We start from the raw sequence: 27763 nt of genomic DNA, 5'->3' as shown, positions 1-27763 counted from the left end.
GGGTGAGAGAGGCATTGACGATGGCAAGTAAAGTATGACATCCTTCTATGTGTAGTGTCTTGAGGATGAAGGCTGGTAGGAGGTCATCAGAGTAGGAGGTAGTAGTCTGTTCCTCCTTGCATAGATTTTTGAAGGTGGTCCTTAGTATTTTCACACAGCGGCGGGGTGTGTGTGTAATGTGGTTGCCGTCTGTTTTGGGGGATCTTGCTGATCTAGTCAATGAAGAAGTTGTTGATGGCTGTAGGTGTGTAGATGGAGTGAGGCGTTGCAGAGTTGGGGAGATTGTTGATGTACTATTTGGACTATCTTAAATGGTTTGCTTTAATTGTTGGCTTTGGCTATAGCCTTCTGTTAGTAGTTGGCTTTCGCTTTGCTCAAGGGACTGCCCACAGACCACTGTAGTTCTTTAAGGCGGGTTTGCTCAGACGAAGTTTTGAAGTTGTGGCAGGTTTTCTCTTGTTGTCAGGTTACTTTTGTTGATTTTGGTCTTGGACGTACCGAGGGGCTGATGGTTTATTTCTGATGAGTCATTGTTCCTCTGGGACAATTATGTTGATGTTGGATTTCAGGGTGTTGTATAGAGGTTTTAGGATGTTGTTGCAATCTTTGTATTGGGTCCTGAGAAGGTGGAGGACAGGTTGCTAAGGTCATTAATAGGTTGTTCTCTAGAGAAGTATTTTAGGGAGCAGACCATCTGCTTGATGGGCTTAGCAGAGCACACAATGTACACCTGGCACTAGCTAAAGATAATTGAGTCTTGGCGAGTCAGAAATGGTGTGTTCTGCTTATGTGTAGAATTGAGGTGGTGAATGATTTTGTTTTGGCTACTAACTTGCAACTTGAATTTTTTACCCTTGAGTTTAAGATGCATCTAGTTAGTTAGGCCATTGCTGTCTATAGTTAAGATAATAGTGACTTGATCGGGCCAGTCAAGGGGTATAGGTATGTTACAAGGGAGTCAACAGGGCAGTTATGAGGAGCTCTAGGCCGTTGCCTTTGTTCTGGGTTGAGTCTGTAATATGCAATAAGCTCAGCACTGCTTCCTTCATATAAAGGCATGCTGTGTAAGTGTTTGAGAACCCTGAGGAAGACCACATTGGCTTGTCTGAGGGACATTGTGGTGACCAGGCCATTGAAGGCCTCAATGAAGATGGTGTAATGTGTGGGATGGCGTAGATGAGGGTGAAGTTTCAATGGCTGAGATGGGGATGTGGCAGGCAGGGAAGTATCAGGCTTTCATTTTGCTGATAGTGGCTACTTTGTCTGGTGCACGGACACAGATTGGTGAATGATGGTAGGTTTCCTGCCTGTCTTGTTCGACCTGACACCGAGTTAAATGCTGTAGCCGTCAGTGAGGAGGACATTGATCTAGGATGTGGGTCAAGTAAAAGGAGAGAAAAGTTTCATTGAAGAGCTCCAGGTTATAAATGTCTGCAAGGTTAGCTAGTTGTGCAGTTGCGGAGTGGCCATGTTGAGCATCAGCTTTTATGTTTGTATGGAGTGCTGTATGTGTTGGCTTGAAAGGAAAGTGGATGAGGTTGCTGTGATGTGGAGTCCATGATGGTGACAGCTGTTTGCATTGTCTGAGCGTAGTAATGGGCTGTGAAGAGAGTGAATGAGACGCATGGTGTGTGGTATAAATGAGGTGTCTGATGTTTTGTATTGTAATGGGCATTTATATAGTGCCTTTCACCATTGGGATGGTCTCAACGCACTGAAGGTTGAACGCCTTTGGGGGACCGAAGTCCAGGTATGGGAAATATGTCTGAGCAAATAGTGAGTGTGCACTTGGCCTGAACAAAGGTAGGTAGATTTGGCCAAGTCCCTGATAGACACCCATGTTGAGCAGGCATGCGTGTGGTGCTGACGTAGCGCAGAGGGAATGTGTGCAGCTATGTAGGAGACCTCGTTCACCCTGAACAGGGCCAAACAAAAATCACTCTTGTCTTTGTAAGCCCTTCACTTCCGACAGCTCTGTGAGACACTCCCTATGTAGGAGGCTTTAAGATTGGGAAGTGAGTGGATGAGCAGCTGAGTGAGCTGGATGGCGAGAAAACTACCTTTTTTCTGCGTTTCCCACCTTCCAGATCCCTGCTGCTCCTCAGACCCTGCGCTTATTGTGATCGTGTGGAAAAAGCTGCTTTGTTTATAGATAAAGGAGGCCATTTTTGCAAACAATGCCGTTTCTTAAAGACTTAAATGGCCAGGTTCTCAGTTTTATTAAGCAATAAAATGAGCAGCCGAATACACAAAGGACATTTGAATAGGTGCATCTTAAATGTGCCCATTCAGATGCCTTTTTCACCCCTTTGGGCATTAGCACAAATCAGGGGGTGTTTCTGCGCATTTAAAAAGGCATCCCCGAATTCACAAACAGGATGCCCTTTTAATTGCAAAGAAAACTAAGGCAACCCCATGTGCCTGTTTGGAATAGGCACAGACGAGTGTGCATTGCATGCCAGAGACTTTCCTGGCACTGTCATGCAATTTTTTTCTTAAATGTAACAGCACAAGTATGAACTGCTGCTGTCTCACTTGCAATTTTTAGGTTTTTTTTAGATGACATTTTACAGTGAAAATCACAGTCGCTGTAAATGTGACGGCGCCTGTGGATAAGGTCCTGAAGATTGTATCCTCTAACTCTCTTGGTCATTCACAATTATTCAACCAGGTTTTCCATCAGAGTAACTTCGATATTATTTGACTCTAAGAAACGTAGTCACAGGAATGTTAGGTTGCTGTATACCATGCACCGCTACCACCCAAGGTCAGTCTCCAGGCACTCGCATGGTTCTGCAAGAAAGAAAACTGTGTTGGTTAGTGAGGGAAGAGTGATAGGATAGTTCCCGAACCAGGAAAAACTGGCATCTGTGTGTTGGCTTGCAGATGGTCGTTGCATGCACTTGCTTGTTTTATCCGTACGTGTAAGGTCCAATGCCTGGGTTGTTTTTTGTGTAACTTTGTTATGTAGGAATGTGGCTGTCTTTTTTCTGTGTGTAAATTGGATAGTATTTCAGGTTGTGCACACTGGCTTGTTGTATCCATATGGGTAAGGTCCAGTGTCCAGGTATGTTGTTGTAAGCTTGTGTTACTTTTGTTTGGGTGTGTATTAATGTATATGTTAGCTAGCCCAGTGGGCGTGTATCGTGTTTGGTGGTGTGTTGGAGGAAACAGGAGCGGGGTGATTAGTACATTGGCTACTCTCTAAGTCCTTCTATGTGGCTAATCTATACAATTCTATATAGTGATACGAATGGTTAATTTCACAGTCTAAGGGTGACCCGTGGCTGATCTTCAACAAATGTATCTAATAGTGCTGCTTGGCTAATCTTCACAAAACTATCTAAATGTGACGCGTGGCTTGTCTTCCCAAATGCATCTAAAAACGGGAAATGCCAAAATTTGACACACAACAGTAAATGGAAAATACCTAGATTTGAGATACCTGTCAAGTGGAAAAAACACCTAAACTGGAAACACAAAGGTAAATGGAAAAACACCCAGATTTGAGACACAACAGTAAAAGGAAAATCCACCTATAAAATAAACCCTTGTACCCCTCTGCGCAAAGGCACAAATACCTGGCCTATGGAATTTCTTCTACAGGGGCACGGGGGTTTACAACCACGTTTTAGCTCACTGCACCTTTCACAGAGGAGAAATAACTATTTGCATATCAGTTGTTGGTCCCGCCCACAAGGGCAGTCCTGCACCAAAATGCTTGGCAATTCTCTGAACAAGAGTACCATCTCCAACCACAGGCATGTGGTTTGGCCTTGTTGGGTCGCCTCGTGAGGTGAAACTGAGCCTCCCCAAGGCACAGTGAGAAGGGGGTCCACGTTTGGATTTCCCTTAGTTACTTAGCGTGAATGAAACTCCAAGTTTTACAAAATTGAAAAGGAGTGTGCAAGTCCTTCTACTGAGAAAGAACTTGGGTCAAATACCCTGTTCTATGGAATATCTTCCACTCTGAAGAGTTTACAACCAATACATGTTTTTTGTATTAATATGGCATTCATAAGAGAATGCCTGTCCTGTGAACTAGGCAAACATGTCCTCTTTATTTAACAGGGCTTGTTTGTTTTGCTCTTAGGAACGGCCACCTGTGGCCCAGTGGTGAAGGGGTAGCCCTTTCAATCAATAGAGCCAAGTTTGAATCCCTGCGTGTTATTTTTATGGAGTGTAAAGGATTGTTTTAAAAAAAAAAACGATGCACAGGAATAAAAGACAGGCTGCCACTCAACTGGGGTCTAGCCGTTCACCACTGGACCAAAGGAATCCATTGTGACTGCAGTGCCCTTTGCTGCTGTGTTATACAACACAGCAAAGACTCACTGTGAATTTCAGAGTGTGAAAGCAGGTAATGGTCTAGATCCTTAGCTGTTTTCACAGTGCTCTTTGATGTGCAACGATGACAAAAAGCACTGAGACTCGTGTGGAGGTTATCCCTTTCTACCACTGGACCAGAGATTGATTACCGGACTCTTTGTTTTCTGCTGCATCAAATATATATATATATTTCTGATGCTTTTGTAATCTGCTTATATCACATGCTATGCATAGGCCAACATCTAGTGGAAGCTGCAGAGTATTAGTTGTTTTTTTCGAAACTCGAAAATGGACGTCGAAATAGGGCGTGCCAGTAATGCTATCCCTAGTGTGACGTCCCTGTACACATGATCCCTCGTGCATGTAGGTCCCTCAGATTGTTTCTTTCCGCCATCGTGAGCAGTCGCATACAAGCGGAGTGCATTTTCGGTTTACGCCATTTAAATTACAAAGTATTCAGATTAGTATTTCTTTCTTTCCTTTACCAACGCTGTGCCTCGATGCGGTGAAGACTCAAGAAAGGACAAGACTGACCGTTGGCCCGGAGACCTCAATGGCACGACCCAGGCGCGGAAGGCCCATCAGGCCCCTGCCTTACAGTAGGGAGAGTGGGGGGTGGTCATAACATAATCTTTCCCACCTTTTCCCTGAGTCGCCCAGCTGCCTGCCCCCGTTATGGAGCATACTCCTTTTAAATTATGTCCTTCCTGCAATAAAAAATGCACGTGGGTGTGTAACCTTTGCTTGCATCGAGACCACGACGAGGCTCATTGTAGGGCCTGTAAATTGCTCCGACCCAAGACCCTCTAGGATAGACGAACAAAATATTTGGCCCATCACGCCATGCAGGCCGGGGCCTCCATGGACGTAGAAGGGGCATCCAGCGACGGCAGCGACGCCGTCCTCTCGGACGGTGAGGGTGACGGGAAACCTCAACGTTCCTCAGCGCCAGTCCCCGACCCTAACAGACAGGCCGGTGGTCCTGTTATGGGGAAGACACCCGGCGACAAGGGCACCACACATCCCCACACTAAGCACACAGCCCATGGCGACGTGAGTGTACTCACACGCCGAGAGTCGATGGCGAAGGGCAAATCTTCGAATTTACGGTCCTCTTTGCGCCCCGAGTGGCCGCCTCATGACAAGCCCGCTAAGACAAAGGACGCCGGACTCAACTCCATCGCCCGGCATCGCAACGTCAAAAAACGTTGAGCAAGCCGTTCCCATATTTGTGACTCGACCTATTGTCCCCAAGGCCCTTACTACGGTCCCTAGCTCTAAAAAAAATCTTCTCACAAGAGCTAAGATCATAAAGACAAACACAGATCCAGTTCCCCTCAAAAGGACAGGAACCCAGGGTATAAAAGGGACAAACCTAGGGAACAGCCAACTACCCCACAGGAACCTGTTAGTATTCCTGTACAAGACACTAGAGATGAGCCTAATCCTACTCATCAGCCTGACCCTATCTATTTGGAGGAAGAGGAGTTATATAGTGAGATACCTGCCTCTACCCCTACACCTGCCTCTACCTATCTGGGGATTATCCCCAGTTCAGCTTCTTGGTCTTCCCAAGATATGGTTAGTTATGCAGCGCATAACTTTTCTAGCAAATCTTTTCCAAGAGCACCACCAGGCTCTCCAGAGTCTGGCAAACCCGCCTCCCACTACCCAGGCGTCAAGTTCAAAGACAATACCTGTGCTCACTCAGTCAAGCCTATCTGCCCAACCAAGTTTGTCTACTCAGCCGTCAGGGAAAAGGTCACACCCCCCAGGGGCAATGTATGACGAATCAGTCCACAAGACACCTCGCATATCCTCTGACCTTTACGATCTGGATGCAGGAGAGGATGAATACATAGACGAGGATGACCTTACTATGAGGACATTGACGACGACGATGCAGGTGATGATCAGGATGACACCGAATTGGTAGTCTTTGCCATGGACTCTCCACCCCTGCAAGACCCTACCTTACCCGATTCCCCGGTGGACAACCAGCCTCTAGTCAATTACATACTACTCAGGGCTGCTGAACACTTTGGGATTGAAACACAGGAAACCCAACCAGATAAAGATTTCGCAGAAAACATCTTCGCGGATAAGAAGCCGACTTCTCATTTTATACCCCTACTCAAGTTGTTACAAAGAAGGATTCAACCATCTTTAGAGATCGTTAATCAGACCAGGGCAGTAAATGTTACGCTCACCTGGCTCCCACAGGGGCGTCGGTCGGACCCGGACAGCTGCGGTCTCCACCCACGTGATGCGTAGTGCAGCGATGACTGACTGGATATGCCCTACTAATCTTGTCTGTTTAACCCGTAGAAATATTCTCCTGCAAGTGGAGAGATGGATTTAGCCACTTGTGGATTCAAGTGATGGCACCCCCACAGTCCTCCCCAACTAATCACCTCCGAAATACCCTCACAGCAATCTCACCTTATATTCTTGAAAGATGAGCTCTCCATCCTGCGTGGATTTGCAGGGGCGCGTCGATTCCAGTTACTTCACTGGTTTGAAGGCTCGGGAGAGTTCCGGAGAGTTTTGACTCTGAGGTTCCTGGTGAGGACCAGTAAGTATTAAGTTCATAGAGTTCAATATGTCCGATGTTCACTCTTGTTCCCCCCTTCCTTTCATGTCTTGCAGCTGGCTCGTGAAAAGATGCTCTTGTGGCAGCTGGTGGCGCTCAGGTAAGAGTCTGTATTACCCGGCGCTGTCTGTAAATGTTGCACGTGGAAAACGTGTTTTGTCTCTTTACAGATGCGGCATGTGAAAATATGGAGTCACAAAAGGATGCCTCCGGTGGTAAATCAGGTAAGTCTATGGTGGTAAGAATTATATTTGTTGGTTCCCTCAGCTCACCTTGTGGTTTTCTTTTGTCTCCTAGGTGCCGAAGTTCGGCGAAGAAATGATGGAGGCAGCGCCGACCCGAAGGATGCTGTGAAGACTGGTGAGGATGGCGCGGCGCTGGAGGTGCGGCGCGTGCAGAAATGATGTTCTTTACAGGTCCGGAGACCAGATGGATCCAGAATCGGGGGTGGAATAGAAATAAGTTTGTTTTCTAACCTTGTCCCTTTCTTTCCTCTTTGTTTTAGGAGCTCCGGATTCGAGGCGGCCGTGGCAGAAGACTGGATGCAGGCTGCAGGCACGGTGAGCGTTACGCTGCTGGATGCAGAATAACGCGGAGCGGGTGTTGCTGGTCGGGCATGGTTTAAATAGCCTCAAAAGTAGTCCCAGCTAAGAAGTCCCTAGAACCAGGCCCGAGTAAAAAATAGTCCCTGTAAAAAAATGGTCCCTTTCAGGCTTCATGTTGGATTGGAGTCATTTGCAGCATGGTCTGCCTGAGGTAAGTAATGACTATGAGCCTGGCGCCTTAGGCGCCAGGACTGATTTCTACTATGAGCCTGGCGCCTAAGGTGCCAGGACTGAACCCAGATAGCCCCTAGCCGGGGCTGCTGAGGTTTTACTAAATATCTAGATGCCTGCTCCCGGGGCTGATGGGCTTGGTCCGGATGCTTGGGGGTAGGCATCATGACAGTAAACCCCAGAATCGAAAAACTTTTTCGACCATAGCCTTCCGACCCTTTGTATATAAGGGGCTACCTTAAACCAGACTCTCTGGTAGGTACTACTACCTGCAACAGAGCTGGTACCCCCTTGGCCTCGTCCGAAGCTCCTCACAAGGAAAGTAAGAAACTTTATAACATGGGAAGGAAAATGGCCTCTTCAGCGGCATACCAAGCATGCATTGCTAATAATTCCACCTTACTAGCAAGCTACGACTGCACAAAGTGGGATGAGGTTACAGCCTTTGCTGAATCAGCGCCAGAACCATTTAAGTCCAAACTCTCCCTTGTGGCTGCCGAAGGCAGAGCAACAGCTGGCGTCCTACTGAAAAACAACTTGGATGCAGCGGATAACGCTGGGCGTGTTATTGCTGAGGCCACAATCCTGAAACGTCATGCCTGGCTTAGACCGTCGGGATTTACACTAGAAACTCAGGCTACCCTGCTCAACATGCCTGTTAAGCTGAATGTTTTGTTTGGAAAAGCAGTTGAGGACCCTCTTAAATCCACCAAGGAGGATTACAAAACACTTAAATCCCTTGGCCAGTTGACAAACAAGCAAACAGACTAACCAGAAGGGTGGCAATAATTTTCATCGTTTTTGTGGCCAAAAACACTCAGAGGCACTGGATACAGTCAGAGCCAGGGTTCAACATAGTCAACAGGCGGCCTAGGGTTACCCCAGGGGTCAGCACAGAGGTCGCGGAAGGAGGAGAGGCTCCCCCACCAGAGGTGGAGGAACACCCTCCAAACAATGATGCCCCACTATGGGTCCCCTCCCATGCCTCCCCAGTCGGGGAAAGAATATCACACTTCACCCACGCATGGGAGAGGATACCATCAGACAAGTGGATGTTGTCGAAGGTGACAGGAGGTTACTGCATAGAACTCCAAGGAATACCTTAGTAGAGGTGGTCAAGGCTCTACGTCTCAAAGACGCCTTCGAGGTCGTGCCGTACAATGAGGTAAACAATGGTATTTATTCAACATACTTCCTTGTGCCAAAAAAGATCTAACTAGACCTGCGCCCTGCAAACAAGATTGTCAAAACTCAAAAATTTCGCATCACAACTCTACAAGAAGTGATCCCTCTGTTAAAACGGGGGGATTACATCGCAACATTGGACATGAAAGATTCTTATTTTCATATTTCAATGTTCCCAGCGCACAGAAGATTCAAAGTAGCAGACCAGCACTACCAGTTCAAAGTGTTGCCGTTCGGTATAGCCTCGGATTCAAGGGTGTTCACCAAGGTACTGGCTGTGGTGGCAGTGCTCCTACGCAGGGAGTCAATCCTACCAACTTTGCAAGCTAAACATGCAGAAAACAATAGACCTTCTCTTCCAATTGGGCTTCTCAATAAACGAGAAAAAGTCAAGTCTGGTACCAAACAGATCCAAACAGTTCCTAGGAGCTGTAGTAGATACAAAGACAGGATTAGCCTTCCCATCCATGGAAAGAGTACAAAACATGCTTCGGCAAATACCCCAGTATCAAGCCGGTCTCTGGATAAGCGTACGCAAAGCAATGCGTCTTCTAGGTATGATGGCATTGTGCATTTACCTGGTCCCCCACGCGTGCCTGCGCATGTGACCAATGCAGGAGTGGTTGATGAAACAATGGACTCAGGCAAGTGGTCAATGTGACTATCTAGTGATTGTTTCGCCTTCACTGGTTCAGAACTTAAGCTGGTGGTAAAGGGAAAGTCTGCTCAAGGGGAAACCCTTTCACGAACCGGAAGCGCAATTGGTCGTCGCAACCGACTCGTCACTTTCTGGGTGGGGGCCCACTACCTTCACCACACAGCACATGGCCTGTGACTGCACAAAAACACATAAATTTACTGTAACTATTGGCAGTTTTCAAGGCACTTCAAGACTTTGAAAAACACCTCCCGAACCAGTCGGTCAAGTCCTAACAGGCAGCACCACAGCAATGTTCTATGTCAACAAGCAAGGAGGTACACACTCTCCAAATCTGTCCAGACTGGCTCAGGAAATATGGAAGTGGGCACTCAGACGAGGGATGTCCCTGTCCCCCCAACATGTTCCAGGGGTACTCAACACTCTAGCGGACTCTCTCTCAACAGAGATCCTCAGCCAGAAGAACACGAGTGGTAGCTACACACAGACGTGGTAAACCACATCTTCTCTCTCTGGGACTACCCTTCTCTAGACTTGTTCGCTACAAGAGAAATCAAAGTATGCCCAGACTTCGCGTCCAGGTTCCCCCACCAGACTCCAAGGGGAACGCCCAATGGATGAACTGGTCAGGGAAATTTGCTTATGCTTCCCCCCCCCCCGACTTAATCAGCAGAATAGTGAACAAGCTACACAAGAATCAGATGACACTCATCCTAGTTGCTCCTATGTGGGCGAGACAACCGTGGTATCCCCATCTGCGCAAACTGGCAATGTGCGATCCCATCAAGCTCCCGTACAAGGTCAACCTGTTGACTCAGCCCGGGGGGACGACGATACACTGACAACCTCACTCTTTGAACCTAGCAGCATGGCTCCTGAAGTCATAGAGTTCAGTCACCTTAATTTCCCACAACGGTGTATGGATATCCTGAAAGAAGCACGGAATCCTAACACCAGACACTGCTATTTCCACAAGTGGAAGAGATTCGTCATTTGGTGCCAATCTAAGCAGATCAACGCCATAGAATTTACTCCATCACACATTCTAACCCACATGCTCCACTTGTGAGATTCAGGGTTAGTCTTTAATTCTCTAAAAGTCCCCGTAGCAGCTTTATCAGCCTATACCACCTCCTAAAGTAAAGTCTCATGGTGGAAAGTGCCAGTCATTAAGGTGTTCATGGAGGGAGTGAAGAGACTACATCCTCCAATCTCCAATCCCCCACCTGGGTGGGACCTAAATGTGGTACTAGCAAAACTCATGGGACCCCCCTTCGAGCCTTTGCATCAAGCTACCTTTACACATATTACCTACAAGACGGTCTTCTTAGTGGCTATTACTTCCATAAGGAGAGTCATCGAACTCCAAGCCTTGTCAGTGCAGGACCCTTTTTTTGTCATCCGTAAAGACAAATTGGTTTTACGGACTCACCCTAGGTTCTACCCGAAATTCATTTCCAAATTTCACGTAAACCAATCAGTCGAACTTCCAGCTTTCTTTCAGAAACCAACTAGCTCAGCTGAGGTCAAACTCCACACACTAGATGTTAGGAAGGTGGTTCTCTACTATGTAGACAAGACCAAACCTCTTAGGAAGACTGATCAACTGTTCGTCTCCATGGCTACAGGCAGACATGGAGAACGTGTTTCCAAGAGAGCCATCTTCTAATGGATAGTCAAATGTATGCAATTATGCTATTCATTATCAGACAAAACGCTGCCTTCTACACCCAAGAGCCCACTCCACACGGGGTACTGGGGCTACTCTAGCCTTTATTGCAAATGTCCCATTAGACAGCATTTGCGAAGCAGCTACATGAAGGTCAGTTCACACCTTCACTCAGCACTACTGCATTGACACACACTCCAAGACATACACAGGTGGGACAAGCGGTGCTAAAACCTCTATTTGCCACTACACCTTCTCACAACACTGCTTGCTAATTTATGCATAGCATGTGATCTAAGCAGATTTCACAAGCATCAGAAGGAATACATTACTCACGTAATCGTATTTCTGGTGCTTGTATCTGCTTAGATTAACATGCGCCCACCCATCCTCCACTGAGACAAGGTGCATAGATGTTATATGAGCTTTATCTGCTTGGGAACTCTGTACTCGCGCTACTCCTCATGCTACCGCATGTCAGAAAAATACAATCTTAGGGACCTACTCGCGTGAGGGATCATGGGTACAGGGGACGTCGCACAAGGGATAGTATTACTGGCACGCCCTATTTCGACATCCATTTTTGAGTTTCGAAAACTACTGTAATACTCTGCAGCTTCCACTATATGTCTGCCAATGCATAGCATGTGAATCTAAGCAGATGCAAGCGCCAGAAATACGATTACCTTGAGCAATGTATTCCATATTTTTTTAAACAAAATGTGATGCACCATAAAAAAACACAGGCACGGATTCGAACTTGGATCGAATGGTTAAAAGGGCTGGATCACAGGAATCCTTTTGAAAGATGAAGGCAAACACATCCTGTTAAATAAACAGGACGTGTTTGCCTCGCTCACACGTTCACATGACAGGCTGTCCTATGTATTCCATCCTAATATAGAAAACAAATGCTTTACAGATTTGCAAAGTGTTTGCTTGCTGTATTAAGTTTGTCAATCATAGGACTGCCTGTCCTGTGAACATGTTTTTTTAATTCTCTGCTCTCCGGCAGTGACACACTTATGCTCCCAGTAGGCAGCTCCTTCTTGATTACTGCTGCAGATTAAACTGTTTCTGTATACAAAATGGATGCCTCCAAGTCCTTGTAAAGCAGGACTTGGAGGCACATTTGGAGCATATTTTTCATAGGGACTTTTTTGAAAACGGTTAATATATTTTTTTAATTAGGGGCAATATTTAACCATAACATTTTTGAGTGAACTACCCCTTTAGGTAGTGTTTTAGCAAATGTACTATGAGGAGGTTTCTGTGCTTCCACCTTGCCTAAAGCTTGATTGGAGATCGTGGAGAACATTCCTGAGATTAGTACTTCTGTTTCAACAATATTACTAGAAAATAATGTGGTTGTAGTTTAAAGGATCAAAATGAAGGCACACTGCTTTACAATGTATTAAAATGTTAATGTATAAAAGATTAAACTGATGAAAGGAAAGCAGTAATTAACATGTAACCTTAGTTTTTCAGGTTGATATGTTAGTCACTGATGACCTAAGCTACAGTACTTCCCCAAGACATAAAGGGTGATAATCATAATACCTTTTTTCACATCAACACTAATCTACTTCAAACTTTTACAAATAATCTAAAATGGTGTGTGTGGGGTATTGTGGTCATCAAGTTGAAATCATATTGAGGCAAATGGCACTGCCATCAGACGATGAATTGAATCGTTTTAGAAAATCAAGGTACTCTTTCAAAACCCATCACTAGATGGTAAGATGATGCACAGCAATGTAGTCATTTTATTTGTGCTTTTTTTATAGCACTAAACACCACCTTGCAGATGAAAGGTTGCAGGGATCCAATGTTATCAGGAAAGTCGAAGATCCCTAAGCATCCACGAATAGGCGAGTCTTCACTTCAATACTCAGAACTTTATGCAATCCATCTCGAGGCAAAAATATGTTACGACTTCCAGAGGGAGAACACTTAACATGAATATTTCTGCTGGTACAAGACAGATATTTGTGGTGGTACAAAACAAGCAAGTGTGCGGTGCTGACTGCAGGTGTCTGGCAAAGTCAGACATTTGGTCATATAGGAGACACAGGACCATAGAGTCCAGAAAATGATCTTGAAGTCACTTTGTTTCAATTCACGAGGTATATAATCAGATCTTTTCAAGCCAAGGATGAGGTGGGTAGCATAGTCATGTGCAATCTGTAGTTCATATAATGACTTTGCAGTGAGCCATATGTAGATGGCATTTCAGTAGTCCAGTTGTGCTAGACGACAAGAGTGATGAGTGCATGTAAAGACTGGAGGGGGGTGTCTGTACTCCTGCTCTCTTTATGGTAGAGAGGCACAGAGGACCCCAGCCAAGATTCTCTATTGTTGGTAGCAATAGATGAGCTATCAAGGCCTAGCTTCTCAGGAGGTGATGCGGGCTGGTGCATCAACTGTACTCTAGACAAATGTCACACAAATCAATTAATAAAGGTAACCAACAATAGATATAGCATGAAAACAGTTGGTTGGAACAATTGGCAAAATGCTGGCCCCGTTACCTAGACACAGTTCTGTGTGGAGATTTCCCCCCCTCCCACCTGGGCAACCTGTAAGATAAAGATATACTACAAGCCCAGTCCATATATTGTTCAATGAGTCTTATTCCCTTCTAAAATGTTTGTACCACCCCAATGTACCTGGAATAGCAGAGTTCCTCGAGGTGGTGTCGAGGGATCCTTCTTGAGTGACTCCCTTTAAAGCAGGATCCACGGATCGTCGATGGTCTTCCAAGAAAGTGAACTCGGCGTCGAGGCAGCAGCTTTGGTCCTGGCGATGCTCGTCGACAACATCCTGCAAGGAAGAGGCATGCGGGGCACCTCGATGTCGATAGTTCAGGACTGCAAAGGCGTCGAGTCGTCCAGTGTCTTTACAGTCTTTGGGCGGCAGGAAACCCACCGGCAGATGCTCCTCGGCGTGTCGACGGCTGGGCATTCTCCAGCGGGATAAGGCGGACGGCGGTGCGGGCAAGCACGTCCGGGAATCACAATGTCTTAATCAGTGGAGAGTTGCGGCTCCAGGCGTCGATGGCACGGTGTCAAGCGGTCTCCGCTTCTGGGCAACACGGCTTTGATGGTCCTCCAGCGGTTATAGCAAACCTGCGAACCCTGGTCGACGACGATGGACGGAATATCCGGTGTCTCTCTTACTTCTCAGCGATCCCCGTCTCCGGACGGCAGCCTGTCGAGGGTCTGACTTCCAGGGAGCTTTGGCGAAGGTTAGTGGTGCTTGATGGTCCCTCGGAGCTCGGGAAGAGGGCGCCTAACCAGGTCCTCTTTTGGATCAGTCTGGACATCACGGCGGCTTTCAGATTGCGGTGAAGGTACCAGCAGTCAACCTTCTTCAGGCTCGGCTTTGAGATCAAGCATCAGTTTCGACTTCAGCTTCTGAACGATTTCTAGCAGTGTGGCCCCCAGATAAACTGTTGATCTCCCATTCATTCTGCTGGTTCACACTCAGGCAACCAATCACTAAGAAGGGCATTCAGCAGTCAGTCAGCCAATAAGGCATACAGTGCATTCAGGCCATTCTCCTCTCTCTGACACTCACAACAAGGAATGTGTATTACGACAAGTACCCAGTCATTCAACACTACACACTGCATTCATACCAGTTTCGGGCAGGGCTGTCTCAGTCATTGCGTTTCATACCAGAAACAACAAGAAGTGCATATTGGTCACACACTCCATTCACCCAGGTCCCACCCACAGGGTGTACCAACAACATACGGTCGCTGGGAAGGCTCCAGCCAGTCTGGCCTGGACTTCTCTACAATACCATATATGGAACTTCCACCCAACAGCCAGTCGGGGGAAGGGACAGAGTCGAGGCTTCCCAGATCTTTGGGAAAACAAGGTAACAGGCAATAGGAAGCAAGAGGCCACAGGGGCCATCTTGTTTCCTGTCAGGAATCAACTGATTTGGGTGTCCCAAAATGGAGGATACTCAGAGCACCTTCCAAATTCAACATGGAACTGCCACCAGCCCATACCCTGCTCTGTGGGCCACACACAGGTGCCCAAAAACATACAATAGGGGCACAGGGTTGTAACCCCACCCATGGGTGCCATAAGGGTATCCCATGGGTCTGTACATCAAACCAAAAATGGGAAGAGCTGCACTGCCAGGAGTCCCACATGGACTCCTGGCCAGAAAACAATACAGAACACAAATGAAAAAGGACTACAGAACAAGGACAGGGAGGCCCTGTCCCTCCAATGCATTTCCAACATCACAACTCAATACTAGCAGCAATAGGGAAATCCATTAAAGGATTGCTACTTGGTCATGTGGTAGAAGGTGTTTTTCAAGACCGTTTACATGTGGGATAAATCACAGGTCTGAGGAAAATTACTTCCTGTTTACAACTGCCTAGTGTATAGGTAAAGGGTTGATATCAAGCTGCACAACTATTGTTGCAGGCAAAGGCTTTTTCCTTCAAATCAATTTGTGTTTATTAATCTTTACTTTAACAAGGCAAACTACCTGGCAGGTTTTCACTTCTTGTATCATCAGAATTGGGACTCTACTCTCCTTGCATTCATTACCTCACCATTGATTTTATTTTGCCATTTCTATCAGTTTAGTATGCAAGGTGGTCAGATGGATAAGTTAGCCATTTCCTTGATGGTAACAGTTTGAGAGTCTACACAGATCGACCCCTGAACATGCCTGATTCACCCACATGAAACTACTCTACAGCCGGTGTAATGTGCCATGGGACCCACAGGGGTGAGATATGATTTGTCACATTAATAGGCTTTTACTTTTTTTTGCAGCCAGAGCCTCTCTACATTGTCTGTCATTGAAGAGTTCCTGGCAAAAAGGCCTAGGCCCACCTCACCTGGCACAGAGGGTGATGGGGAGCAGACATGGGTGCGAAATATCAACTATTACAGTGAGTACCATGCGCTTCCCCAAGAAACTGCCTCTGCATTTTCTTTTTGTCTCATTTGCCTTTATTATGTGAGTCGGACATGTATTTAAGTACATTTGAGAGTTGCATTAGATGATAAAGGGCAGGACTAAGCTGCAGTGCTATTGTTGTATTTAGTAAGAGTACAGAAATGCCAGGTAGTGCCTGAACTGAGTAATGAGATGCACTGGCAGATCAGCATCATAATACAGACCGATTCTGTGGCATTTCTGCAAGTTAGAACTCAGGTGCATAGGGATAGATGCAAAGGTTCAAAATACAGAAATATCAGGTGGATCTTGGATGAGGATTTGAGTGCATTGGCAGAGCTTATCCAAATCTCAATAAAGAAACAGTATACGATATTCTTGAATGGCATGTTTAAGGAGAATTGTCAGAGACGTTTGTCATCACAATATAGTAGTATCAGATGAGGCCACATGTCCTGTTTAATTATACATTGGTACTGCAGGTTAGTAACTGAAGCAAATACTTTTGAGAAGTGATCCCACTTTGGGCATGTTTGGATGATGCCCATTTTTCTATATTAGCAAGGTTAGGTTTTGGGCCAGCATTGGGAGAACGGCAGCCCTGTTTGATGAAGTACCCTGCCCATGGATAGTAGATAGTCACAGGATGATTCTCCATACAGTAGTCCATAGGCATCCTGTACAGCAAGCACCTGGTAAGAAGTTTCCAGGCTGTTTGGGGTCTTTTGGGGAGGTTCTGTCAGTGTTTCTAGTGGGATTTCGAATCTTTTTTTGTGCTTGGGTGCTTGTCCTTAGTGGCTTTCCCTGAATTGGTGTTAGTAATACATAGGCATCTTTTACGGTAAGATGGTTTCAGGCTGGGGTCTTCTTTTGGGGGTAGGGAGGTAGCTGTCCGTGTTTTTAGACGGTATTTCCTAATCGTTTTTGTGTTGGCTCAACTTGTAGAGAGGACTGCCTTTTGAGGTGTATCCTTTTTCTGTTCCTCCCATCTTGATAGAAATTGGCTGAGTGAGTCTGGGTGCCTGTCCTTTTGTTAGAAAGTTTTATTGTTATGTTATGTTAAGGCATTTGTAATGCGCACCTGGTACCCGAAGGCTGATGGGCGCAGACTAACAAACACTGAACAGAACTACACATACAACAGAACTCTGAGTTGTCTGTTATCGCAACTAGCAAAGCTCTAGGCGAAAGGTAATGTATTCAGCTTTTTGTAAAAAAGCTCTGTTGACACCAGCATCTTATTGAAGTTGGAAGGGCATTCCAAGCTGTGGGAGCCGCTACTTCAAAAGACCCCTGCCTTGTTTTGTTGGTCTTATGCCGAGGTACAATAAGTATATTCGAGTTATCTGATCTAAGTGACCTTCCCTTATCCTTCACGATTATGGCTTCCTTCAGATATAATGGCATTTGACCCACAATGCATTTTTGAGTGATAAAAAGAAGCCTAAATTGACTTCTTTCTCCAACCGGTAACCAGTGAAGGCTCCTTCTGGCCTCAGAGACATGATCTCTTTTGCTAAGGCCCTTCACCACTCTCACTGCCCCATTTTGAATTACCTGAAGGCGATGGATCTCAGTCTGGGGGTACCCACCAAAAGACTGCATACATAGTCATACATAGTCTAATTTTGAGCCGATAATGGCTCTGGCCAGTGTTTCTGAGTTTTTTTCAGAAATGAGCGGGCAAAGATGGCGGAAGAGTTTGAGGAAATAGGAGGCTGACGAGGCTATTCACCTGCGCCTTCATGTTTAGATGTCTATCCAGACATACGCCTAGAGTTTTAAACTTGGACAAAGTTTTGATAACACAATTGTCCCGGTTGACATTCTTATATTCTGCTCCTAATTTATCCAATTTACTTGGGGAGCCTACGAGGAGAAGTTCAGTTTTGGCACTAATCAAGGCCAAACCATTGGACACCATCCAATTTTGTATTTTCGAATAGATAACAATGAAAACATCCTTTTGATATATTCCTGAAATAGGTAGGACGCATTGCGTGTCATCCGTGTAGTTGGCAAACACGATCCCTTCCCCTTCCAGCATCTGGAAGAAGGGGATCATGAAGATGTTATAGAAACACGGAGAGACGCTTGCTCCCTGTTGGACTCCGTACAATAGAAGCATGGGATCAGCTTTGATTTGACTATCCTTTAGGAAGGATGATATCCATTGAATGACCTCTTCAGAAAAAAATGCATTTTCTCTTAACCTGGTGGACAAGATCGAATTACATTTTAACAAAGCAAAAGAAAGTCCGATCAGAGAAAACGTGCAAATTACAACAAGCACAGGATGACACATGAGGCCCTTTACAACAGTGGTCAGGTGAGCAAATAGAAGTCCTACCGCTCCCAGTATAGACAGTCAAACAAACAGAATCAGCAGATAAGAACATAGAGGGGCTTCTTCTCAGCAGCGCATGGCCTGGGCAGATCTGGAACACAAACCAATACAATAAACTAATAATAAAAAAAGCACAACCTAGACAAAGCAGTACCACAGGGTTGTTGCATCGACCAGTATTCAACTCGTTCAAGGACATGCTTGGGGGCGTGGGATATGCATTCACACATGGGGCACTGCTATTCCTGGGGGAGGGCGTAAACCGATGGGGCTGCCGTCGACCAATCCCGGCTAGCCTTAGGAGATTCCTGTAAAGTCACTCTGACATCAAACCATCATAAATGCTGCCATTTCTGGGGCCTATGATGTTATGCAGGAAGTCAATAGTCTGCAAAAAATCAATGAAGGGATGCCAAGTTTCGAGATAATTGGAAAATTCCCCATTATTTGCAGCATCAATTTTGTCCATCGCTAATGAGAACTAGATCCAATGCCACCACTCGCAGGCATCCGGGGCCCTGACCCCTTCCAATTGTGAGCCAGTGTAATTCCGGCTGCTGCAACATTTGTGTAGTAAGTCGGGCACTACTACCAGACAGCTTATAAACACCCCACAAACCCCCCTGCGCCTAGTCAACCAGCAATGTAGGTACAGGATCTAACGAGAGGTTCACCCCAGTATGCTCTTGATGTGGGATAAAATGTCTTTCAAGCATTGTTGGATAAGGTGTCAGGACCACCACATGTGCAGGAGGGAGCCCCCTGCCTGACCGCAGCTCTGGCACGTGGGAGGAACAATAAGGTGCATTTTGTGGAGGTGTGCAGGATTAGGGTACCACCGGGACAAAGTTTGTAACTGTTCTCTCGGAGTTGAATACAACGGGAAGACTTGGAGCCCCTAAACTTAATGTAAGATAGTTCATCAATAGTCTGTCCCATCTCTTTCTCCCAATTAACCATGTAAGCGTGCTGGGGGGCCAAATCGTTTCCCATTAAGAATCCCAAATAAAGTTCTTCCGGGCAGGATGGTCGCTGATAAACAGGTCCTCAAATGAAGTGGTGTCCCTAGTGTCTTCCCCCCCAACCCGCTTGTCAGATGGGATGCACTATGCCAGTGCTGAAGCTGAATGTACTGATGCACTGCCGACTCTGGGAGGAGAAAGGCCTAACAACAATCCTGAAAGGAAAGCGCCCGCCCATCCGCCAATAATTGGGCGATCCCACTCCTTGAACGGTGTGAAAATGCCCATAGAGCACAACCTGGTGGAAAGGCTGGATTTAAGAGAACCGGGGTGAAGGGGGTGGGAGTGGAGTATAGATTCTCTCGCTGCAATAAGCTAACTGGGGTAGCGCCTAGTTTTACAGGGAATCCACCTCCACTCATGTAAGGGCATCCCCATCCCTTCACGCTTAATCCCAACCCAATGGTTTTGCTCCCCTTTGGCACTAGAATCAACACTGCCAAAAGTGTTCATGGAAACAGGTTTGTGGGAATCATACAGCCCGCCGGTCTCCCACGAATAGAGTTTAAACAAAAATCAAAGGCCTGAAAACATACAGGCGTTCACCACAACGAGGGGAGAGGGGCCCTGTTGTTCCTCGGCTAGGCTTGCCAGTTACTCGTGACGAAAGCGTTCCACATATAAACAGCTTCCACTGCTTACCAATGGGTTTCATGAATGGTAAATGACATCTGGGAAGACAGAAGCACTCAAATTAAAGCAAGCCATCATATGACGGACCCAGCGGGGAGGGAATGAAATCTCACCTATCCATAGAACCTTTGAAAAAGTAGCGACAGACCTTGATATAACCTCAGCCAGCCCCCTTGCAAAGCCCTTTGTCCCCAGAGCTATGGGCCAATCATATTGCAGCCCAGCTCATAGTGCTCTGGTGCAACCAAACGGAGGAGAGACAGTTTATAAAAAGCAGCCAGCCCAAAGAGAATACTTTTGCTAGGAAGAAGAAGAATATCTTCTAGAGAGGGAGACCGAGAGTAAGTCACTAGAGTGGAGGATAGTGCCCAACCACTTGAGGCTGTGCAGAGAAGAGAACGCCGCCTTAACACGTATACAAGGAGGTTTTTGAGGGCTTGATTGGACCAGTGGAGAGTAAAGAGGTGGGGGATGTATGAGTCATTGACTGTACACTGGGGAGCAAGGTGTAGAATTTGGGTTTAGCCAGGATGGCGGACACAATGAAGAACATTTTAGCATGAAGTGGGTGAAATGGAAAGGCTAGGGCCACACTTCTCTACTGAACCCCACCAGAGTGCATCACTCTGTATGGCAAGTTCCTCCTTCTTTTGAAAGAAACTCCCATCCTGCCAACAGAAGAGATCTGAACTAGGAAAAAAAACCTTGGAGGCAGAAGATTGGAAGACCCCGCATCAACAATCTACCAGAAAGCCATGGGTGGTTCTCTGCCAAGGGCACACCACAGCCTAGAGAGAGGACCATACCATCCTTTTCCCCAGTTCATAAAAAAGGAAAAGGCAACTTGCTTGTGAATGGAGGACTTTGGGGGCACCTAGTTGACTGTGGACACTTGGTTGCACCATTTGCACTTTTGTTAGTACTCGCTTCCGGACATTAGATTTGGAAAACATGTGCAGCACTGAATACCAGGTTTATGTACCACTTGGGAGCAGAACTGGGAACATCTATTCTGTTGCATTTTTGAGACCCACTTGCCCTTTTCTCTAATTATGCCTAGCGAAATATAGCATTCATTCATTAAGGCACTTATTTTATTAAGTTTGGAAACTCATGACATTTTGTTTTCTATGAACACTCAATAAAAAATATACAATTTGTTTTTGGGCCTGAATTCTGCAGACCTGGTGACTGCACTCATCCTAGGGCCCGTCTCAACCTGGATGTGTGGTAGATTATCATCTCTTGATGATGAACAAATGGTGAATTTTAGCCTTGCAAAACTATTGACAAGTGATGTTTATCCACCAGCGCTTCACTGATGTAGGTGACCGAGGCTCCATGGATTTGGTTTTTTTGTGCAGGACAGTGTGATTCATGTAGCAGAAGAAAACCGGTTTGATGCACCTTCAGGAGATGTAGTTGCATTGTTAGGAATGTAGTTTTAGTCCTTCAGGGCCAGTTTGCATATGGACGAAATGGAAAGATGCACAACCGCACTGACCTCCATGGACTATTTATTTATTTATTAATTATTTCAGTGAATACATAAAATGGTAGCCACAGAGAAATGGGCATACAAAAGCCATCTTGTAAAGAGTGTATGTGTTACTCTACCAGAAGATTGGCTTTGTGCATCATTAGAAGTACTCTAAATTTTGAACAAGATTATGCACATGTATGTCAAAATTCAGTAAATCATGCTACATTTAATGGTTTGATTTAGTTATAAAGTTAAAATCCTGACCCATGACCTTAAGTGGTCTAGAATATCCATAGTGCCACACAGTGGTGGCATATCCAGGTAGCTTTTTTCAGTAGTTGCGTTTCACTCCAAATTGCAAACGTGTAGGGCATGAAGCTCAGGAAAAAATAGGTTGTTTTTGAAGGTGCTTGCGACTTGGAGCTTGTTGTATATTGATGGCTTTAAAATATTGTGCATTTTTGCCAGTGATTTAGAACATTTGGGATATGGAGCCACTATATGCTTCACTTTTTCTAGACTCCTCGTAATTTCATGCAAGAACCAAACTTGCAACTGTCAAGCAGACCTTTCTCCTAGACCTTCAGTTTAATGGTTATCTTGCATCTGCGTGCATCTCTGATCTGACGTAACCTTTTCTTGATGGACCCCGCAGAAAGAAAACCTATAAGAATAACCGGATGTTATAGATAATGTGATTTACAATTTTGCCATCCGTAAAATAAGTATTATGGAGAACCATGAGTGTCTAATACTAAGCAGAACCTCAATACATCTGTGATGGCAAACCAACTAATATTTTAGAATGTACAATAGATGGGGGTAATAATACTTGACTACTTGTCTTTCAGTATGATCAGGACTTTTTCAAACATCCTTAAAAGAAAATCTGTATAATGTATGAGGACTGTAAGCAATTATGCTAGTTTAAAGTTTAACACTACAGAATAGCATCATGAGTAGGTTTCAAATAGAATTTCAAACTCCCCTACCAAGTGCACAACCATGAAGAGGTAATTTAGCCTAGCCTCCATCACACTGACCATCGATTCCATAGTATCCTTTGCTGAAAGGGTCCTCCTACTTGAGCCATGACTTAACCCAGCTGGCTAATGAAAAAAATAAATCTGCTAAACTAATGCATACTTGTTTTGTGACCTCAGTGGCAGCGTCTCCTCTGCATGGCATCGGAGCATGCATGCTGGTTATACCTCCGACTAACCTTCTTTGTATGGTAGAAATTATGAAAGACCATCTGTTGCAGTGAAAGTCTTATTGAAAATGTCTAGAGACTGACATCTTTTCCTGGAATCGAGCAAACAGCACTGTGCGTTTTCTCAATAAAACTATTCCTAATGTATTCCATCCGCCTACAGATTTCTCCACTTTGATAGTCTATCTCCAGGGGCAGCTTTATTCAGAAACCTTTTCTGCCACCATGGGGTGCAACGTGGCTACGAGTTGGCTCCACCTGATGCTGTGGTGCGTCCAGACACTGGACATGATATCCGGACCAGTATATATAGATTTGCTGCACCCCATGACCTCGGTTCCTTTTCTCCACACACTCAGTACGCGTCTGGAACACCTACATTTCTCTAGTTTGCTGCATCATCCTTAACCATCAGAAGGCCACAGGTTTCAAGCCCTGCTCCCACTGCGGCAGTCAAATGTCCCCGTCAGACTCCCACAGGGTGGGTTCATACTGAATTGGGGAAGACCCAAACCCAGAGTACTGCTGTTCCTCCCAGTCAATGCACTCAAAGGTTCAGAGCTGAAAAAGTCCTTGGTTTCTTCATATCAACTGGTTTGCTTCACTTGGTACACAAAGCATTTATAAGTGAATGTGGAGTAAGTGACGATCTTGGGTTACAATTGATCCTGAACATTCCAAAACTCCAGTATAAATCAGTGACTGCTCTAGCTCTTTTGGTCCCGGATAGCCCACATATAGCGGTTAGATTGGACTTTAAAACTTGTGCGACTTTAATTAAACGCTTGAGAAAGGATCCTATTCTTGGTCCTGGGCCGGCTAATTCCTTCATTACATCAGATATAGCCGAACGCCGGTATGAAGTCTGTATTCAGGAACACCTGAAATGGATTGCACAGCATCAGCGTCAGGTGGTACCTAAGCACCGTCATTGCTTTATCGATCACATATGTGCCCGAAAAGAAAAGACAGCTAAGGCAATTGACCTTAGCCAATTATGATTGGCCTATGTATAATTCCTGTAAACGCACTATCGTGCAATTGTATCATAACAAGCTGAAGGCTCTTAAACATGAACGACAACCAAATGATAGATCACCTTCTCGCCAATGATAATAGACGGGTGTGGGCGACGCTTAGAGCGATTACTGGTGCTGCTACCACCTTACATGAGGCTGCAGTCTCTGCTCCCACATGGGTAACCTATATAAAACTCTAATATGCATTGCCCATTGGCTTTGGACCCATTGTACATAGATTTTATCTGTTGATTCCCAAGTGTTCTCCATGGTTGCATGAGGATATTGTTGGTGCAATTGTTAACACTAAAGGTTCCAGGGCACCAGGGCCAGATGCAATTCCGCCTTGTTTAATTAAAGCAGATCCAGAACTATGGGCCAATATTTTAAAAATAAAATTCGACTCAATATATTTGGATAGAAAAATCCCTTGTTCCTGGGGAAGTGCAATTATCGTACCCATCTATAAGAAGGGAAAGATCGATGATCCTATTAACTTCAGACCCATTGCCTAGATGGATGCTGCGGCCAAGATCTTTACTCTCTTGATCTTGGAAACAAATCCAGTCTCATATTACACACTTGAACTTGTTGCCACGCTTTCAAGTGGGGTTTAGAAAAAACATGGGCTGTCCGCTTAATTCATCCATTATGGCACATCTATATGAGCATTCCAAACGCTCAAGAACAGGCCCGATCTTTATGGCAGCTCTTGATTTTACGGCAGCATTCGACACAGTGATTAGAGAGGTGCTTTGGGAGAAGATGATATATCTGGGCTTCCCGCTAGATCTGGTGGCGGTTATTGCATTTATACACCAAAATACCTCCTACTAAATAAGGCTATCAAAAAACGGGGCAGTGACTGATCCCATCCCTACCGAGATTGGACTAAAACAGGGCTGCAATCTTGCAGCAGTACTGTTCCATACCTAGTAGATAGAGATTGATGCGGATTGGAGTGAGAACGTTATTTACCCGGTGAAGTTGGGTCGACTGTTGCTTAATTGGAAGGGATTTGCTGACGATCCTATGTTTTAGATCAAACTCTATTTGGGCTTCAGACAAAACTGAACTTATTTTTCTGCTTTGCTCAAAAGCATAATCTTAAAATCAATCCAACTAAGTCATTTATTATTGCATTTGCAGATGGCAAGAAGAAAATTGCCATATTCGGTTGGTGCCTAAATGGGGTGTGTATTCCGATGTCTTCTATCTGACATCTCAGGTACACACTCGTAAATTCCTATTCCATCTCTGCGTGGAAAGACCTTCTCAATGCAAAAGTGAAATCATCTATAAGAAGTATTGTCAATTCTTTGTCCTCCCTTGTTTACAGTACTATCTCTTGAAAGTAGAACCAATTCTGCTATATGCCTTGGATATCTGCCTTTTGGAGATGGAGGGATTTCTTGATTTAATACAGGGTAGAATGTGGAAGCAGGTCCTCGGTCTAGCGCTGTCAATTCCGAATGTGCTCATCTGTGATGAACTGGGGATTCTACCACTTTCAGTGAAATGTCACAGGCGTATGTTGAATTCCTATATAAAAATGCTTGCCCCTCCGAAACAATCTCTATATGAAGATCTTGCACTTATGTTGACTGAATGCTCTGTTCCATTTATTGTAAAATTCAAAAAGAAAATGGAAGTAATCAGGCAGTTTGCATTGATTAGCAAAGATGACCTGGTTGCGGGTCTTCCGTCCTGTAAGCGTACATTTCAGAAGTATTATTGGTGCCTTATGTTAGATCAAATTGGCAAGAGTAAGACCTATTAAGAATATTCAAAATTTCGCAGAAAACTGGATGACAGATCCAGATATTTGGAAATCTTTCCTTGCAATAGCTCCTGAAGACATACATGCGCTTTCAATTGAATCAATTGCAGACAAATTAAAGGATTAAATGTTGGAAGGTGGCGGAGGAAAATCCAATTCTTGGAAGATGTCGATTTTGTATCCACACCTCTGTACTTGAATCTTTAAAGCATTGAACTATATACTGTGAGTTTTTTTAAGCACTTAGATATAGGATTTTTGGAACCTATTTGTCTTTGTCATCCTGCTTGAGCAAAGAAAGCTTGTGGGAAAATTGCATGTGGCGGTCCAATCAAAAGTTATTGCTTAAATTGACTCAATTTCTGAACATTATTCAAGACCATTTGGACTCAAAGAATAATCCAGTGTCTCATTGCGATAGCTGATAGAGCATGAATTGAGAAGGGACCAACTTTATTTTATGATATAGGTTAGAATTCGGAATATTAGGTTATTATGCTGTAATATGTCAAAATGGAAGTAGAAAATGATTTCTGTTTTATGTTGAAAGATGAAATGACTGATTTTCCTTTTTCATGTTTTACATTGATTCTGTATTTAATCTTTTGTAAAGGTTTTTTTGCCAAATACAATACATTTTTTTTAAAAAAAGCCCTTGGTTGAAGAACCTGGAGAGTTCTCTAATCAAAAAAGACAGGAAGCAGCAGCAGCATAAAAAGTGGTCCTGCTCTCCTAGTGTCTCTTCCAGGAATCACTATTGTTCATCCTCCAGGAAGTGAAGTCATTACTCTCGCTCCAGAGATACCTCTGGGAATTGCCGCCTATACCTTAATTACCCTTCCCACCAAGTCCTCGACTCCAGAGGAGTAGGAGGCTTTCTGGCAGCAAATGCTAGATGTCTTTGCCAAGGTGCCAGCCCCTTCAGTCCTGGTGCCGTCTCTCATTATTTGGCCTTTGAAGCCTCAGTATGGACTCCTTCCTTCTCTGCTCATCAACATCTCACTCTAGTAAGCTCATCTCTCGAGAGGGAAATTCCTTTCAAAGATGAGACATCTTTGAGGAGGGTCGGGAATGTTACCCCTTTCGGTCTGGAACAATTTTTTTACAGTGCAGCAGAGGGCTGCCCTTATGAATTCTCTAATGGAGTGGAGACTTGGCTACAGACTTACAGGAAGCTAGTTGTTATTAGGCATGTCTCCAGAGCTTAAGTCTTCCAGTGCCAATTCTTGGTAAACCCCATTTTTCATTTAAGAGCATTGTTAAAGGTGTGTAGACCGTGGGTTTTCTCACATCATTCTGTATGACGTGACAGACGTTTTGTCCCCATGAGAGACCATTTTGCCCTTCAATCGTCGATGCTAAGCCTTCAGTGGATCATGATCTTGTAAAAAAAAATAAAAAAAGCATCATTCGGCCCCTTTGCATCCCATTTTTCTCTCCACACACCCCTCGTCGGAGAGCCTGGTGTTTCATTCTGTGACATTGGGGCTGAAAACCAGGTCCTCCTTCCCTCCCGACAGTGAGATCAAGAAGCTAAAATGCATGAGCAGCAAAGTCGTCTGTCTTGCCTTGTGAGTGGTCAAAGCCACTTTCCTATTGGCTATGTATACCTTTGAACTGTGGAGTGTAATCTCCGGGGCAGCTGAAAACCTACCTACAGAGCAAATGGAGATTTTCAATTCTTTAGTCAGTGATGGTAAAGTGACCACACACCAGATCCTGTAGTCCGGCCTGGACATTGCCGACCACATGGACAACTACTGGCTGTTTGAATGGTGCAGATGCTTACCATTGGTGGGTTTGGACTTGCTTCCAGCTTGGATTTTGGATAAGCCATTCTTCAGATCTACGTTCGAGCCAAGAATCCTTTGAGGAAGAGCTGCCTGTTGATGGCCCGAGAACGACTACTGCAGTGGCCCAGCAGACTCTCCAGTGAACGGCCCAGTGAAGCCCTGCTGCTCTGCCTGATCTCCGAAGACACTCATCGATACTTCAACTCTAGGACCAGAGGTCAACTAATCTCAGTGCCTTCTCGAGGATCCAGCCCCTCAGAGCCTTCGATAGTCACTGACCAGCTCCCTTGTGGGCTACCTTGCCAGAAGCGTCATCGTTCTGTGTTCA

General features: G+C 45.1%; 1 protein-coding gene across 1 annotated transcript in view; it reads left to right on the top strand.

Moving 5' to 3' along the window:
- The window catches only part of RAD54L2 (RAD54 like 2), a 1748428-nt gene that overhangs the window by 1255646 nt on the left and 465019 nt on the right, over nt 1-27763 (top strand). Inside the window, exon 14 of the mRNA XM_069644107.1 lies at nt 16019-16137. Coding sequence (XP_069500208.1) covers nt 16019-16137 — 119 coding nt within the window. The remainder of the gene's footprint in view (nt 1-16018; nt 16138-27763) is intronic.

This window comes from Ambystoma mexicanum, chromosome 2p, assembly GCF_040938575.1.
Source record: "Ambystoma mexicanum isolate Mex_15411 chromosome 2p, UKY_AmexF1_1, whole genome shotgun sequence".
Classification (NCBI taxonomy): domain Eukaryota; kingdom Metazoa; phylum Chordata; class Amphibia; order Caudata; family Ambystomatidae; genus Ambystoma; species Ambystoma mexicanum.
Note: the sequence above shows the minus strand (reverse complement) of the source record. Positions and strands in the feature narration are given on the sequence as shown.